The sequence below is a fragment of the Cucumis sativus genome, chromosome 3, assembly GCF_000004075.3.
Source record: "Cucumis sativus cultivar 9930 chromosome 3, Cucumber_9930_V3, whole genome shotgun sequence".
Classification (NCBI taxonomy): domain Eukaryota; kingdom Viridiplantae; phylum Streptophyta; class Magnoliopsida; order Cucurbitales; family Cucurbitaceae; genus Cucumis; species Cucumis sativus.
In genome coordinates, this window is record NC_026657.2 from 36,471,804 (window position 1) to 36,489,385 (window position 17,582).

Sequence of the window (17,582 nt, forward strand, 5' to 3'; positions counted from 1 at the left end):
CAATTAAAAAAACTCAATTTTTGCATTTTTATTGTTACATTTACTTATATGGATGTTAATATCACTTGACTCCTAACAGATAGAGATAACAGTAACAATAACCATAAATTTTACAAAATTGACAATAGTAAGTATAAGCAATCATAGGTTGTTGTGATTGAAGTTCATTATCATTTAGTCATCAATTTAATTTAGTAAATGTAAGTTGACATGCAATCATTTTCCATTTTTCTTTTAGGTGTCAAACAAGTAGTCTTAGTCAACATGACTCAATTGAAGAAGACATTCCACAACTGCAATATATACACTTTAAGAGAGTAAGAAAGAACAAGAGATTTTTTATTTTGAATCCAGAATGAAATAAACAAAAAGAAAAGGGCAATTAGGCAAAAGTGGACCATTGGTGAAATAGAGGAAGAGGGGTCTGGATGGATTCATTTAACGATGGAGGCGTAATAATGGTGGGGGATGTGAAAGAAACACCGAACAAGCATTCAATGCAGACATGTTTGTATTGACTGCCATAGTAAATGTAGGAAATTGATGGGATTTTCAAAACTCCCTTTTCTCCCTTCTTTTCTTCGTTTCTCTCTTCCTTTTGTTTTTGCTCTGCATTTACTTCCATCTGAGAGAATGTATGAACAAAGTGGAGGAGTGGTTGGTGGAGTTGTTGGATGCTGTTTTCTGCTCTTATGTTTCCTCCTATGCCTTAATCCAACAACGTCCTTTTGTTTTTTCATATTTCATATCTCCCATTCTCTTGTCAACTTCCTTTTTTGTTTGATTGTTTTTGTTCCTACAATCATCTTTCTGGGCTTGTGTCTGGATATTAAAATGCTTCCTAGGTTCTATATCAAAGCTTTATGAAAATGGGTATCTGGGATTTTTCAGTAATCTTTGGGATTCTAAGTTCAGAAAAGTAAAAGTCATCTTGTTTGGGATAACTTTGAATCTGGGTTTTGCATCTTTTTTGAAATTTTGAATGAGTTGTTGTTGATGGAGCTGAAATTTGAAATAAAACCATTTTCAGTGATGGGCCCTTGAAGAAAGTTAAGGTGGTTCTCCTCTGATCGCATTAAAGGGTAACGTCGCTTAGTCTGATGACCCTTTTCGTTCTTCTTTGACATCTTTTTTCCTTTATTCTTTAAGACCACCCACTAATTTTGATCTCGCAAAAGTTTTTCTCAGCCCTGAATGAAAGGACATTAATTCTTGTTGCTGTTTGAATTTTTGTAGGTGATAAAGTAAAGGCTTCCCTGCAATGTACCAAAAGTTGAGCAATGTGACCTAATGCATTGCCCTTGCTAAGTTTAATTGAAAAACCAAAAGCGAAACAAAAGAGAAGCAACTGATTCCCCCCACCTTTTTTCTTCTCTCTATCTCGGAAAATCAGAAACCCTCCTTTTGCTTTCGAAATTGGTAGTTTAAAGCCTGAGTTTTTTGAAGTGGAGGTGTACAATTTCTTTGGTTTTATGTAGAATTCATGCATCTTTCACTATGGAAGCCGTTGTCCCATTGCGCTGCTTTAATCATGGACAAGAAAACAAGGAAACGACATGGGTCTGGTGTAACAGAGAGGCGAAAATCCTCTATTCTCAGGCAATTGCAAGAAAACAAGCTCAGAGAGGCATTGGAAGAAGCTTCTGAAGATGGTTCTCTCGCAAAAACTAGAGACATTGACTGTGACTCGCCAGATCAGGACAGGAATGTTCGACGGTCAAGATCTTTCGCTCGGCTTCATGCTCAAAAGGAGTTTCTACGCGCCACCGCACTTGCCGCCGACCGGACTTATTGCACGGAGGATTTGATCCCGAATCTCTTTGATGCTTTCACCAAATTCCTCACTATGTACCCAAAATTTCAAACGTCGGAAAAAATCGACCAGTTGAGATCAGAAGAGTATGAACATCTTTCAGAGTCGTTCTCGAAGGTATGTCTTGATTACTGTGGTTTTGGTTTGTTTTCTCACATTCAAACACAACAATTTTGGGAATCTTCTGCGTTTACTCTCTCTGAAATCACTGCCAATTTGAGCAACCACGCGCTATACGGCGGCGCTGAGAAGGGAACGATTGAACATGATATCAAGACTAGGATTATGGATTATCTGAACATTTCTGAGAATGAATATGGGCTTGTTTTTACAGTTAGTAGAGGATCGGCTTTTAAGCTCTTATCTGAGTCTTACCCTTTTCATACTAATAAGAAATTGCTGACTATGTTTGATCATGAGAGTCAATCTGTGAGTTGGATGGCTCAAAGTGCTAAAGAGAGAGGTGCAAAGGTTTACAGTGCATGGTTTAAGTGGCCAACATTGAGACTCTGTTCAAGGGAGCTGAGGAAACAGATTACAAACAAGAGGAAGAGGAAGAAGGATTCTGTTGCTGGACTCTTTGTATTTCCTGTTCAGTCCAGAGTTACAGGAGCAAAGTATTCTTACCAATGGATGGCGCTTGCCCAGCAGAACAATTGGCATGTATTGCTTGATGCAGGTTCACTTGGTCCTAAGGACATGGATTCATTGGGGCTTTCCCTCTTCAGGCCAGATTTTATCATCACCTCGTTTTATCGTGTTTTCGGGTCTGATCCAACTGGGTTTGGCTGCTTGTTGATTAAGAAATCTGTTATAGGGAGCTTGCAAAGCCAATCTGGGCGGACTGGTACAGGAATGGTGAGGATACTTCCCATTTTTCCTCAGTATATTGGTGATTCGATTGACGGTCTGGATGTCTTGGCTGGAATAGATGATGATGTAATCAATGAGGATTCTGAAACTGAGAAGCATCTGGAGTCACGAATGCCTGCTTTTTCGGGTGTGTTTACACCGAACCAGGTAAGGGATGTGTTTGAGACTGAGATGGAGCATGATAATAATAGCTCGGATAGGGATGGGGCTAGTACCATTTTTGAGGAAGCTGAGAGCATCTCAATTGGTGAGGTAATGAAGAGTCCAATCTTCAGTGAGGATGAGTCGTCAGACAATTCATATTGGATTGATTTGGGTCAGAGTCCCTTTGGTTCTGATAATTCTGACCATCTGATCAAGCAAAAAACATGGTCGCCCTTACCACCATCTTGGTTTTCTGGAAAGAGGAACAATAGGCAACGTTCACCAAAACCAGCATCTAGGTTGTTGAAAAGTCCGATGTGTGGTGATGATAAGCGTGCGAATGCAAGGCATCGTAATGATTCGGTGTTGTCTTTTGATGCAGCTGTATTATCAATGTCACAGGATTTCAGCTGTGTGGAGGGGATTCCCGAAGAAGATCAATCTGGAGAACAAGACTCTTGCTGCGGAAATGTTGGAAGTTTAAGGGATTCTCATGTAGTTAGTGAGATTCAAGAGGATTCAGAAACTGGAGAAGAATCGGCTAGGTTGAGTTTTGCATCAAATGGAATCCATCCTGTAAATCATACTTCTGAATTTCGGGATCTGAAGCGTTCGAATTCCACAACATCTGGTGCCTTCAATGACCTGAAGGAAAGTGCCATAAGAAGAGAGACAGAGGGGGAATTTAGACTGTTGGGTAGGAGAGAAAGGAGTAGGTTTTCTGAACGTGGGTTCTTTGGTTTAGAAGAGGGAGATAGAGCGATAAGCATGGGTCGCCGAGTATCATTTAGAGTAGAATATAATGAAAAAGAAAGTTTGAACGAGATGTTCGAGCTTGGTGAAACATCGTGTACAGCCTTTGGCAATGAAGAATCAACGAGTGACGGAGAATACGTCGATGAGCAAGAATGGGGAAGGAGGGAGCCTGAAATGATTTGTCGGCATCTTGATCATATCGATATGTTGGGCCTCAACAAGACTACCCTCCGTCAAAGGTATCTCATTAACTGGCTCGTCACTTCGCTACTTCAACTCCGATTACCCGGGCAAGATGATGTAGGGGTTCACCTTGTACAACTGTATGGACCAAAGATTAAGTATGAAAGAGGTGCTGCTATTGCTTTCAATGTAAAAGAGAGCAACGGTAGAGGGCTAATACATCCAGAAGTTGTACAAAAACTAGCTGAAAATAATGGAATAGCTCTTGGAGTTGGCATTCTCAGCCATGTGCGGGCAGTGGACGTCCCGAAGCAGAATTCTGGACAGTATGATCTCGAAGACATGGCATTGTGTAAACCTATGGGTAATGGCCATAACAGGAAGAAACTATTTTTCCGGGTCGAGGTTGTCACAGCGTCCCTTGGATTCCTTACCAACTTTGATGATGTTTATAAAATGTGGGCATTCATAGCCAAGTTTCTGAATCCATCATTTCTTGAAAACAATACTTTGTCTCCCGTCCCTGAGAGTTTGGAATCCTATCGCGGGAGCATGTTTTAGAGTGCGCATATCCTGGTGGAAATTGGAAAGTTGAACTCATTTATCAGGAGATGCTGCAAAGTATAGCACAGCCTGCTAAAAGTCCAACTTTTCCTGCCAAGCAGATGATAATTTGTTCGTACTGACTTAGACAAGCACACGGTTTGTTTCGAGTGAGCGCTCTTAAACTTTATCATCCGTGCATCGATGCAGTGATGGTTGTGGCCATGTGCTGTGAAATATGAAACTGGATCACTTCTGGCAAAACAAAAAAGATGAGGAAAGGTTTGGGTTCTCTGCCACTAATTGATCTTCTTAGTTTAGAATATACAAGATTGGAAGCTAGGTACTTGGTGCTTTTTAACTTTGCCCACAGCTAATTTACAAACTTATTTGAGATTGTAAATCTTTTGTGCATTTTACTTAAAGATATAGAATCTATGGTCTTTGTTTTTGCCTTTGATCTTCTATTTTGATTGCATTTCTTTGCAAGGATGAATGTAAACTTAGGGAAAAACTTGGGTGCAACATGAGCTAGCCCGACCCATGTTTTTGTAGTCCACCTAGTTTGTACTCTGTCCAACTACACAATTTGCCACTTTGGCGAACCTTTCTTTTGCTGATATATATTTTCTCTGCTGTGATAGGAATTGGGGGAAAAAACAGCCAGAAAACAATGAAACCTTTCCCATCTTGTCAACTGGACATGTGTACACTATTTTTCTTTTTCTTGATTTAGTTAGCTGCATTTAACATTTTATTCTAAGCATCTCAGTTTGTTTGGAAAGTTTATGTTTTTCTTTTTAGTTTAATGATTAATACTCATTATATCCTTATATGTATGAACACACATATCTACTGTTTTAGATTAGTGGGAGGTTCATTTTTTTTTGTCAATTATGTACTTCAAGTCATCTTGGGTTTGTTATCAAATAAGGATATGATGAAGCAACACTAACTTGGGAGTTATTTTTTACAAGTTTCTAATGATTAAGCTGTGGAAAATTTACAGTCCCTTTCATAATGTTTTTGTTTTTTGTTTTTCGTTCCTAGTTTTGTTTTCTATTTTTAATTTTCAATTTCTTGTTTTAGAAATAGAAAAATGTTTGATAATTATTTCTTTTTTATTGTAAAAAAAATAGAAACATAAATTGTTTCTTGATTTTTCTTTGCTTGTAATAGTCTAATATATATTAAAAATACCATACATTAGACAAAAAAAAAAAAAAAAAGGATCAAAATTTCATATCAATTATACAATGCATGACTAAATACAAAACACAAAGTTGCATCTATCTTTCGAGTGTTGTTCAAATTTGACCGATAAATCCATTTCTCACATCGTTTCAAAAGATTTTGACTTGCACATAATTCAACTATATTAATTTGCAATATTAAAAAGTAAATAATAGTAAAATAAAATAAAATATTTGCAAAATTTTGAGTTTGTAAATTTGTACAATTTTCCTAATTTAATTTACGTATTAAAAATTAAAAAAATATATAAATCTAATACTGGAAAATTTACCAGATCAAAATATAAGAAAGTTAAGAGAACAATAAATACAAAGAAGACAAGGAAGAAGGTCCAAAAAGAATTTGAAAAATGCATAATGGCGCACACACCCAATACTATAGAGCAAGATAGGAAGATAAGTTGAATGCACATACCCAAAACCGTTTTCTTTTTTAAAACAACAATTAAAAATATATTTTTAAGTTATAATCATCCATATTTTTAAGTTATAATCATCCACGTAAAAGATGTTAAGAAACAAAGAAAAAAGTTAGTTGTAGTAAAGAAGAGAATAAATATTTGGAAACCTAATTAGAACACTAGTTACTATTACTCTCTTCATTTGGAGACGTTGAATGAGATTATTTGAAATGTTCTTTCTATATAAGTGATAGTTGAGCTAAGTTCCTATTCACAATTTTTATACTTTTACAACGGAGAAAGTTAAAAAAAAAACTTAACACATTAAAATGAAAATAAGAAGAAAAAAAAATCACACTCAGAGACAAAATAAGCACGTACGATTACTGACACAGTCACACGTGTGATCGTGGCAGCCGCGGAAGCGCTTCCCACTACCGTGTTCATTCGCCAGAATCCCTTGAAACTCAAATCTCTCCTTCAAGCGGCCGGAACCTTACATGATTTCTCCGTTAATCTTCGCTTCTTCGTACTCTCTTTCTTTTCTTTTTTTCTTCCTTTTCTTCTTTCTCTTCCTATCATTGTTTTGTTTTTTGGTGATAATTTCTTCAATGTCGTTTGTATCACCAACATATTTCTCTAATCCTTTTTTACTTGACCCTGTTCATGCGGTTTGATGTCGGAGACGGAGTCTCGCCGGGAAATGGTGGCCGCCAGACGCCCTTCCTTCTATACTTTCTATTCCTCCACTCTTTCTTCAGAACGACTGGTAATTTCTTCGGATTTCGCCTTCTTCTGGTTGTGCTTTCTCTCATTGTCTGAGAAATTAGGTTTACTCGAGCATGCATTTTTCAGCTTAACCGGATTAAACTTATTTCTGAAATATGTTTATCTTCCGCTCAATCAGGGAAAAGGATTTTCAGAATTTAGGGATTCATTTCTCTTCCTTGTCTCTGGTTTGTAAAGAGGTTTGTAGTTCATTATTTTGAGGAAGCAGATCTCTCTTTGAATAGAGGTTTAAATCATTCCACGTGACATTGTTGTTGACTTTGCATCATTTACCTTTTTGGTGTATCTTATGAGGAATAGCTGTTCCATGTCCATGTCCATGTCCATCCGTTTTAAGTTCAGGTCATAGATGAATCTGTAGGGACGTTTATGTTTTGTGGAGATCTATTGCATTGTTTTGTGCTGATTGGATTTTCATAATATTGCAGAAACTTCCTTTGAAATTTGTCAAACACTTGGAAGAAATAATAGGCCGATCAGTTGTGTTAATTGGTCCTAGTGGCCAAACTTGGCATGTTAACTTGATCCAGGAGAATGACAACTTGTTCTTCTGTGATGGATGGCCAACTTTTGCACGAGACCACGCCCTAGAATGTGGTGATTTTTTGGTTTTTAGATATGATAGCGAGTTGAATTTCAATGTGCAAGTTTTTGATCAGAGTGCATGTGAGAAAGAAGGTGCATTTCTTTCTCAATTCAGACAAGATAACACTGGCCATAAAAGAGACAGGGAGGAGGATCATTCATCCCAAGAGACACGCGAGCAAGATGTGACAAAGAAAACGAGGAGCATTTCTGATGTAAATTTAGATTGCATCAGGGAGAACCTACCGTGTAAGTTGAGTTCTAGTCATCTGGTCTTTGACTAAAACGTGCAGGAACATTTCAGCAGCTGATATTGTAGTTCCATAATTAATTTTAAAATGAGGAGGAAAGTATTCATTCTCTGAAGAGAATACATGGATGAAATAATTGTTTCTAGTGATTTATCTATAGTTGTGTAGAATGTCAGCTCCTGAGTTATCTGAGTTTGATTAGAATCTAATTGGCTCCTACTTTTTGTTTCCAGCAATAAGAACTGTTGAGGATCATAAAAGTGTAGCTGGTCAGAATGGGATCAGTAAAGTTGATGACATAACTACACGCGATAAAATTCCGGCCTTACCACTATCATTTCAGGATGAAAAGAAAGTTTCCCAGACTTTTAGCTCCAATTTTCCATATTTTGTGAGAATCATGAAAAGCTTCAACGTTCGTGGTTCATATACATTGGTGAGTCAACCCCCAACAACCCAAACACGAAAGAAAAAAGTAGTAACGAAGACAAAAAAAAGTCATTTTCTTTCATGATGATGGTAAAGCAGCTTGCCTTCATTTGAATGTCAGTTGAACTAGCCTGATGCTGTCCTCCTGTGATGCAGAATATCCCTTACAAATTTTCAATGGCACATCTTCCTAGCTGCAAATTAAAGTTAGTTCTTCACAATTTGAAAGGGGAATCCTGGACAGTGAATTCTGTTCCTACAACGAGAGTGCATACAAGTCATACTCTCTGTGGAGGATGGATGGCCTTTGTGCGTGGGAATGACATCAACATGGGTGATATTTGTGTTTTTGAACTTGTCCGGGATTGTGAATTGTGTGTTCACATCTTCAGGGTTGGAAAGGAAATGTCTGAGGATCAAAGTGGAAATGGATCTTTTAATAGGCTAGGTACTGGCCATGCAGTAATTCCTCGTAAAGCTCTCAAAGGTTTGCCAAAGAAAATGAATGGGAACTCCCATAAAGTTCATTCGAAACGCTCCAAAAGGATTGAAATACCTGATAAAAAATGTTTGAAATCATGGCAAGAATCTTTCTGCAATGATACTAAGAAACATTCTAGTGCAAAAAAGGTGTCTACTAAAGTTATGGTTTGTTCTCCATCAAAGAAACCATCTAAACGTTTGGGTAAGGTTTCTCTATATGAGCAAGTAATGTCCCTTTTTATGTGATGATGCCAACTCTGTTGTTTTAAAAGTGAAGTTCATACCTTTTCTATATATCTATATAGTTCGATTGCTGTGTCTTAGAGTATCTGTAATGTTTCCATAATTTTTTTCAAAGATGGTCTGAATTGGTTGTAACGTCCAAGAATTATGACTCCAAAATTTTTTATGGTTAGTTAATCAGAGAACCAGTGTCAAAGGTGATCTCATATTACCAGCTAGACCTGGTTTGCGAGCAATGTTGGCACGTGATGAAGAAAGGGCTGCTAAGTCGTTTGTTTCTTGTTTTCCAAGTTTTGTCAGAATCATGAAAAAGTTCAACACAAGTGGTTCATATACTCTGGTAAGTCATTTATTTTGGATCAAAATGTTGTTATATTGATGTACTTGGTTAAGTTTCAGGTTTGAGATACAAATATTGTTTATGAAGTTGTTTTCGAAATGTTCTTTGCTTCAAGTTCGTTGGACTGATTGGCATTCTTCGTTGCAGAAAATCCCTCATCAGTTTTCTTCAGCACATTTCCCTAACATCAGAACTGAGATTGTACTTCGTGGTCCAAATGGGGGATGTTGGACTGTAAACTCGGTACCAGACTCAATGGGGCGAATGATGCATACCTTTTGCGGTGGTTGGATGTCGTTTGTTCGTGACAATGGTATCCAAATGGGGGATATCTGCATATTCGAACTTGTGGGCAAGTGTGAATTGTATGTACATGTAACCGGAGTCGGTAAGAAAGGGTTTGAGCTCAGCAGTGAAGCTACAACTTGTAGTGAATTAGCTAGTGTACCAACGACAAGCAATCATCCTTCTCAATGATAAGGTTGGTACTCTTGCTCATTTCTTCTCAATGATAAAGTTTCTTCTCCGTTTCAGAAATTGCTAGAGTTTCCTTTGCTATTATATAAGGTCATCGGGCCATCTTTTCCCCCCCAAATTCTCTTTGGGGCTGAGGACTCTCGATCATTACCCGACTCAGACCAAGCTTTGTGAACTCTAACCTTTTGCAAGTCATGAAAGGTACAATCCGATTCCCACATTGTGCTGTTTACTTGAATGGAACTAGTGAATATGTTCTTATTCTGCCAGTTTTTTGGAACACAAGAACACAATTGTACAATATCAGATTCAGATTCTGTTCAAGCGAGGTGGTTATGATGCTAACCTTTTTTTCTTCTTCTAATCATCTAATGTAATTACATATAAAAAAAAGTATTGCCAAATTACATATTACCCTACGTTTCTCATCCAAAATTTGTAGGAAAAAAAAATTGCGATGATGCAAGAGTCAAAATTTATAAAATTGTGAAATTGATGAGAATTTAAGTGGATAAAATAATTGCGTTTAATAAATATTATTTTTCAGATTACTGTTTTATTTTGTAAATATTGTTATTTGGTGCTAAATGCAAAATTGGTATGAATAGGAAAAAAAAAAAACTATTTCATATGTTACAGCAAAAGGAAAAAAAAATACAAATTGAGTATATTTAAGGTGTTTTATCAAAGATATAACACGGTAAAACATCCACAAATTTTTTAATTGACATATTAATTAACCATGTGTATAATATATTTGGTAAACAATCGTTTATGTTTGATTATTTTTTTAATTGACATATTAATTAACCATGTGTATAATATATTTGGTAAACAATCGTTTATGTTTGATTATTTTTTTAATTGACATATTAATTAACCATGTGTATAATATATTTGGTAAACAATCGTTTATGTTTGATTATTTTTTATATTATCGCTAAATTTGGGTAGACAAATTTAAACAATTCTTTTCAAATTTTTTGGTACAATTTGGAAATGTTTTGGTACAATTTGGATTAAATCTAAATGATTTTTTTCAAGATTTTATAGTACACAATTGATCGCTTAAACTTTGCTACTCAATATTTTTCAAGATATCAATATTTTTCAATAATCTTGAATAACTAAATAACAGCCAAAAAAAAAGATAGAAAATTAGATATTTTATATTCGATATACGATTTTGAATTAAATAAACAAATTGTAAAAGAATAGAAAAAGGGTTGAAGGCAAACCATAAAATATTTATAAAAAAATAGTTGATTTTATATGTAATTAAACACGTCGCTAAAAATAGGATACTATTTGATATATTTTCAAATATAACAAAATAAATTATTACTTACAAAACACAGAATATTATCGCACAACTTAAAAGATAAACTACTATTTATTCTATATTTGTAAAGTTTTTTTAAAAATATTGTCATTTAAAATAGTTTTAGTACGTTTATGTAAAATTTCAAAAAAAAAAAAAATGGTTAAATCATGAGAAGCGGGACACATAGAAGGCATTGCTTTTACTAAAACCAGGGATTGCTTTAAATCCCTTTTTCCAAAGTAGAAGAATTGAAAAAGACCAAATATTCCTTTTTCCTTTGGTTAGGGAAGAAAAAGAGTAAAGATCACATTGTCTCTGCCAAGCTAAGCTTTTACTTCCCATTCAGAATGTCCAAAAAGAAAACAAGGAAAAAACTAAAACTAAATCTGAAACTAAACAACACTATGATATTGCAAATGATAAAAAAAGAAGGTTTGGTTCGTATCCAAAAGTCAATCACGTCCAGCCTCAATATATCCTCTCAGAAGTAGAGGGTGACCCTTAGACAGAGGGCCTCTGGCAAGCAGAGAAAAGCTGCCAACTAATAAAAGCCATCACCAGAGAGGTGAAGAGCTCAAATCCCACCACCTTTGGAAAATGCCAACCCATTCCTCGCCTTAAGTAGCTGCAAAACACAATTATTTTATTATTTTACTATCTCCACGTATAACTTAAGCTTATTGTAAGTTTTGAATCTACAACGTTATTATTTTACTTGCCTACTGATGCTTATATAATCAAAAGCAGGTAAATAAGTTGTGGATGGATGGATGGAATACCTTGTGATGGATGGCATGGTAGCTACGATCAGTGCACAGACATATATTATGGGAATTAGAGTTTTGGGCTTGTTCTTCCTCAGCCACATCAAAGATCCCAATGCAGCAAGAGATATGCTCAACACCTGAATTGAATTGGGGAGAATAAATTAGAGAAAGCAACAGTCAAGTTTAGGGATATCTCAATCAGAATCCAAAATAAGGATCCCAAGAATTTATTGGAAATAAAATAGGATCATATCAACGGTAAAATAACCAAATTAAGAATATTTAGAAGTAAAGAAGAAGAAAGATGAAAACCAGATTTGCATTAGCTTCAAGGCCCTGCAAAATGTAATCCCAAGTAAACTCCAGTCCTCTGGCCCCTACCCAAAGTGGTGCCAATCTATGCAAGACAGAATCGGCGAACGCCCAACCTGCAGATAGAGTAACAAGGCCATGCACTGTTTAAAGATTGAAAAAATATTGAAAGCTGGAAATAAATAAGCATCAAGAGGTCATAACTGTATAAATCTTTCGAATCAAGAAAATAATTACAATAATTGACTATGAACTCACCCAGTCCAACTGCCTGAAATTTATGGTTCTGGGATATATTTCGGTAAGTCAACTGGGTCAAAGCAAAGTAAATTCCAGCGACATCAATAAAACCGATGAGCGCTTTCAACAGTTCCTGAGGTACAAGAATTATACCTTGTTAAACATCGGCAATCGCAAAAGTTATAAGCTCCTGTTTCTAATGAAATTTCCTAAAACTAGGGCGAATTCAGTTGAAACTTGGAAGTATCAGTACATTTGATATGAGAATCTAATAAAAGAACCATACCATTTAGTTCAGATATATGGCCATTTGATGTAAGACGCGAAATGCGGAGGAAAACAAGGCTAGTTCTATAAACAGAGCCTTGCAACTACTTTCCAAATGATCCCTTTTCAATTTGATACTAAGAACAGTTCTGTAATACTACTTTGATTCGAGTAGTCAAATTTTGAATCTTAGGAAGGTGGTGCTTTTTCATTCCAATGGCATAGCATAATTATTAACTCATGTTCTATTTAAACAGAAATTCCATATATAAGACTTTCTAACGATAGACTAACTCAACCCTTCTACTTGTAGAATTTAGACAAGCGAAAGGTACCAAAATACTACATATCTTGGAGATGCGTGTGTGTGTGAATAATATGCATGTGTGTGTCTATCTATATATACATACATATATACATATGTTCATACAGGAATGATTATACATAGATTAAGAACATAATTGTAACTATAAGATAACAGGAATTCTAACTTTTTTTTTCTTTTTCAGGAACAGTCAATACACTTGATGGAACCACAATATTTCACAGATGATATTTCACTAAGTATAGACAAAAAGATTGTCGGTACCTGATATGGGTCAAAGGAGTCATTCTCTGACACGTTAAGAAAAGTTGCAAGGCATACAAGCTGATGAGAATTCAGAGAAAGAAACCAATTAGAATCAAGAAGTATCTCTAGTAATAACAATAACATAGCAAAAAATTGGAACAGAAATTCAAGGTCACAAATCCACTTTGGACTTGGGAGTGTTCAGAAATCACTAACCTTTACTAAGGCAGTTCCAAGATAAACAAGTGCAGCTTTGACTGATGTTCCTAGTGTATCATACTCAGATCTGCATAGCTAGAGTTCTTAGTGAAAATGAAATTGTATTTTAGATAAATCAAAACTATGACAGAGCCACATATATTAGCATAAGCTTTTAACAATTCCATGAACAATTGTATCATAGATTTACTTCTCCATAAAGTCTTTAAAAGATTCCTCAGACCAATATCTTATTCTTATTATTATTATCATTAATATTATGGACTGATAGAGCTGGTCAGGTCCATTGAATTGTGAATGGATAAAGTACAAAATAACACCGAAGTAAAAAATGAAAATATAAAACTCCTACGGCTCTAATAGGTAGGTCACAGAGATGATAATGCTCTTTGATATTGATCCCCGCACCTAATCAATAAGTATTTTTCACACCTAATCAATAAGTATTTTTCTGCTAAAAATTGAGGATGGGGACAAGTATAGTAATCTTCATGCATTACTATAGGAGGCCAGTTTGGCTTACAATTTCTCGAAAGTAAACTTTATACATAAAGTTGCTCTTTGCTGATTCACCAGTAATCATGACAAGAACACATCCCTTCACTAAAACAATGGAACCTATTATTATCACGAACCACGATCTCTCTTCCCTCTAGCTTTGAGATCATCTTAATAGCAGTATGGCAATCCAAACAAATCCTCAAATTCTTTACTACTCTAATTGTTGTCCCCACTTCACTTATAAGGAGAGCAAAACAAATGGCCAACTTCTCACTGTGAGTTCCCAGCATTTCTTCCTTCTCTTCCTCCTCAACATCTCGAAGTGCACAACTTTTATCAGCCACAAAGCCAACCCTTTTCATCTTCCTTTCAAGTTCAGCCAACAATTTATATATATCTTTTGATTGTTCATGTGATCTATCGCCCACAGTGAACTTATGCACTTGACCCTTATATTCCACCCAACTCATCCCAACTGATTTCTTCAAACCTCCCTTCTTCATCATCTCTCTAACCCTTTTAACATCTTCCCATCTTCCGAATGAGGCATATATATTAGAAAGTAGAACATAATTTCCGAGGTTTTGAGGTTCAAGTTCAAAGAGCTTGCTAGCAGCAAGTTCTCCTAACCCAACTCTTTTATGAATTCGACTGGCATTCAACAAAGAGCCATAAACACCAGCATGGGGTTTCATCGGCATAGATTGAATCAACATTTTGGCTTCATCTAATTCACCTGCTCTTCCTAATAAATCAACCATACAGGCATAATGGTCCACGGTAGGTGCTTGAATTGACTTAAAGACGTTTTTACCTTCATTCAGCAGCCCTGCATGGCTACATGCAGTCAAAACACCAATATATGTGACATGGTCTGGTTCAATTCCTTCTTCCTCCATTGTTAATACTAACTTGATCGCTTCCTTCCCATGACCATTGGCTGCAAATCCTGAAATCAGTGTATTGAAAGAAACAACATCTCTTGTCCCCATAGTTTGGAATATCCTATGGGCATCTGCCACACTTCCACATTTAGAGTACATAAATATCAAAGAGTTGAATCCTGAGATCCCCAACTTAATGTTTTTCTCTCGAACAATATCTAGAACCCAGTAACTCAACTTTAGAGCTCCAATATGACCACAAGCAGACAAAACACTAGCTATGGTAACCTCATCTGGCTGTATATCCATACAAGAAATCATTTCTTTAAAGAGCTCAATTGACATGGCTGACTCTCCATTTTGTGCATAGCCAGCTATCATCGAATTCCATGAAACAACATCTCTTTTTGGCATATTATCAAACAACTCTCGAGCTAATGACAGTTTTCCCACCCTCGTATAAGCTGAGATCATGATATTCCAAGTAACAGCATTCCTCTGACTTCCCAATTCGTCAAAGATATTTCTAGCAATCTCAAGGTTACCAAATTTTGCATGCATGTCAAGTAAAGCTGTCTTGACAAAACTATTCAAAACGATATGCTTTTGGTCGATCATTCTTAGAATTGAATCAGCAAGGGTAGGATCACCGATGGAAGAGCATGATGAAATTGTAACAACCCATGTTGTATCATCAGGAGTGATCCCTTCTTCCAGCATTTGATGGAACAAATTCAAAGCCTCTTTTGGACATTCCTTTTGAGCATAAGCTGATTGCATTGCATTCCATGAGACTACACTTCTCTCTGGCATCTCATCAAAATACCTTCTAGCACTCTCCAAGTCCCCCATCTTGGCATACCCAGTAACCATGGAGGTCCATGTAATAATATTCCTAGCAGGCATCATATTAAACAGCACAACCGCTTCAGTTTCATTTCCTGATTTCCAACAGCCAGAAATCATTGAATTCCAGTCCGCTAAAGTTCTTTCAGCCATTTGCTCAAACAGATTCCTGGCAAGATCGACTTGGCCATTTTTAGCATACATATCCAAGATAGCATTACGGATGAAGTGGTCGTCAATATGGCCCAACTTCAGGACATAAGCATGGAACAAATTGCCAGACTTACCAGCTAACTTGATCAAGTAAATGTAAACAAAGGGCTGAGGCCTGAGATTTAGAGAATGCGTACATTTGAAGAGGGAAACGACTTGATTGTGCGCACCCATGCGGGAGTAATATTTGAGCATACAACTGTAAACAGAAGCATCGGGGGACGGCGAGGAGGTAAAAATAGAATCCACATAGGCAGGATGAGCGTGAAGACGGGTACAGTTAATGAGGAGCAGAGAAACCCAGTAGTTATGAGAATGGAGGGAATTGTGAACAAGATGCCCGTGGAATTGTCTTAACTGACGTATATTGCTTATTTTGGAAGCTAAGGCGACCAATTCGTACATGGGAGAAATTAGAACGTTGCACTTTCAATAGAAACCGTTTCCACTACTCTAATTAATTACTGCAATTTGATGTCATCAAAAGAACAGAATTGGGGCATCCGGATCAAATCTTGATAGTCATTTCAGTAGTTTACAAGATTTGAGACTTGTTTTTAAACAGATTATCTAAGATAACTCTGATATACAGATGCAAATTGAACAGCCCAAACAAAACATCAAGAAATCATTTAAAAAGAAAAAAGGCAAAGAGAGGGGGTTTCAACAGAAAGAATCAGTCCCATATTAAAACGAGCTCCACACGAATTCGGATTCAAAGAAAGCAAAGAGAGTAGAATTTCAAGAAAAGGTAGTATTGGGAAGAAGAGATCAAAAGAAGAAAGTGAGATCCTTACAAGGGGGTTGCGGAGTAGTAGACAGCATGAGGACCGAAAGTGAGAATGGCACAGTTGAAGAAGTGAAATACCGTCATTCCGCCGTTGCTTTGCTCTCTCTCAAAACTCCACCGCGATCCGGCCAAGCCCTCCCCTTTTGATATTCGCTCATCAGTCCGAAAGTGTATATATATATAATATAACTATGTAGGAAATTTACAAAACTAACACCATTTTCGTTTTATATTTAGAAAATAGGACAGATTTGGAAAACTAGTAATTTTGTTTTCTTCAATCAATTTTGACATAGATTGAACCGATATTCTTCTCAAATTTAAAAACTATTTCAATAAAATTTCTCAGTCCCTCTCGGCTGAGATTATCACTGAGGTAGTGATATAGCAAATGATTAAAATAGCCTTGAAATGCCAACCGTTTGATATTTTCACAAAACGTGCTAAATCGTCAAAACTTTTCATGTTACTATCGAGAACTAAGCAGGAACCCTCCCAAAATCTTTTGAATTTCCTTGATTCTTGCTTCCCCAAATTCAAACAAGGTGAATTACTTTGTTATTAGTTTTAGTTTTTAGTTTTTTATTTTATGCTCTTAGTTGTTTAGTCTATGTTTTTAGAATTTTAGGTTGAAATATGAGGTGGATTGAAAATTTGATGTAGTTATTGTTGAGATGCTAAGTTAATCTAAGTTTATTGTTTATCATGAAATCCTTTGAAGAATTTCAGCTTGTTTCATGAATCTTGGTAATTGTAGATGATGAATCTCAGGTCATAGTAGGAAGACATGTAGAGTCAGACTTGTTGAGTAATAATAGTACATTTTTGTTGTTATATTTTGCATTTTTTTTATAGTTTGTGAATGAAGTTAATATAATCTTATATGTGTTTCGTTTTCAAACACGATAATGCATCAAAAACTTATACATATGCAATAAAGATATTAAAATGGGACCTTATTTAAAACTTGGGGCATCTCGAGACAACTATGTCTCGAGATATGAATTATGTGAATTGAGTATGTAAAACTTGGGGCATCTCGGGCCAACTATGTCCCGAGATATGCATTATGTGAATTCCTAATA

General features: G+C 36.1%; 4 protein-coding genes across 5 annotated transcripts; 2 read left to right on the plus strand and 2 right to left on the minus strand.

Moving 5' to 3' along the window:
- Window positions 1–432: 432 nt before the first annotated feature.
- On the plus strand, window positions 433–5,288 carry LOC101215138. Of its 2 annotated transcripts, XR_969132.2 has the most exons (3): window positions 433–1,082; window positions 1,237–4,594; window positions 4,957–5,288. XR_969132.2 is itself a non-coding variant. In XM_011654090.2 (2 exons), exon 2 carries the CDS (start codon window positions 1,484–1,486, stop codon window positions 4,328–4,330), a length of 2,847 nt encoding a protein of 948 aa, XP_011652392.1. In that variant the 5' UTR covers window positions 433–1,082; window positions 1,237–1,483; the 3' UTR covers window positions 4,331–5,096. The 2 variants fall into 2 exon arrangements, 1 of the variants encoding a protein (XP_011652392.1); XM_011654090.2 differs by having other exon boundaries at window positions 1,237–5,096.
- Window positions 5,289–6,577: 1,289 nt separating this feature from the next.
- On the plus strand, window positions 6,578–9,980 carry LOC101214902 (B3 domain-containing protein Os11g0197600). Its single transcript, XM_011654579.2, has 8 exons — window positions 6,578–6,582; window positions 6,652–6,735; window positions 6,874–6,934; window positions 7,184–7,589; window positions 7,825–8,027; window positions 8,177–8,705; window positions 8,920–9,086; window positions 9,234–9,980. Exons 1-8 carry the CDS (start codon window positions 6,578–6,580, stop codon window positions 9,561–9,563), a joined length of 1,785 nt encoding a protein of 594 aa, XP_011652881.1. The 3' UTR covers window positions 9,564–9,980.
- A 1,087-nt stretch (window positions 9,981–11,067) lies between these two features.
- LOC101214660 (transmembrane protein 147) lies at window positions 11,068–16,683 on the minus strand. Its single transcript, XM_011654091.2, has 7 exons — window positions 16,505–16,683; window positions 13,261–13,330; window positions 13,063–13,122; window positions 12,225–12,339; window positions 11,967–12,082; window positions 11,667–11,791; window positions 11,068–11,512 (listed from the first exon to the last, which is right to left on the minus strand). The coding sequence occupies exons 1-7, from the start codon at window positions 16,579–16,581 to the stop codon at window positions 11,389–11,391; spliced, it is 687 nt and encodes a 228-aa protein (XP_011652393.1). The 5' UTR covers window positions 16,582–16,683; the 3' UTR covers window positions 11,068–11,388.
- On the minus strand, window positions 13,477–16,136 carry LOC101214420 (pentatricopeptide repeat-containing protein At1g14470; the record flags this gene model as incomplete). The annotated part of the gene is made up of 1 exon (XM_004147780.3): window positions 13,477–16,136. A coding segment is annotated over one exon (2,304 nt), but the record flags the coding sequence as incomplete, so codon positions are not given.
- Window positions 16,684–17,582: the final 899 nt, after the last annotated feature.

Bases quoted from the DNA above. Each gene is read 5' to 3' on its own strand.
- LOC101214660 (XM_011654091.2), bottom strand. From the start codon at position 16,581: ATGACGGTATTTCACTTCTTCAACTGTGCCATTCTCACTTTCGGTCCT. The intron at 13,123-13,260 runs GTTAGTGATTTC...AATTCTCATCAG, and splicing joins TTGGAACTGCCTTAGTAAAG to CTTGTATGCCTTGCAACTTT. The intron at 11,792-11,966 runs GTTTTCATCTTT...AATTCAATTCAG, and splicing joins TTGAAGCTAATGCAAATCTG to GTGTTGAGCATATCTCTTGC.
- LOC101215138 (XM_011654090.2), top strand. From the start codon at position 1,484: ATGCATCTTTCACTATGGAAGCCGTTGTCCCATTGCGCTGCTTTAATC.
- LOC101214902 (XM_011654579.2), top strand. The intron at 6,935-7,183 runs GTTTGTAGTTCA...ATAATATTGCAG, and splicing joins TGTCTCTGGTTTGTAAAGAG to AAACTTCCTTTGAAATTTGT. The intron at 9,087-9,233 runs GTAAGTCATTTA...TCTTCGTTGCAG, and splicing joins CAAGTGGTTCATATACTCTG to AAAATCCCTCATCAGTTTTC.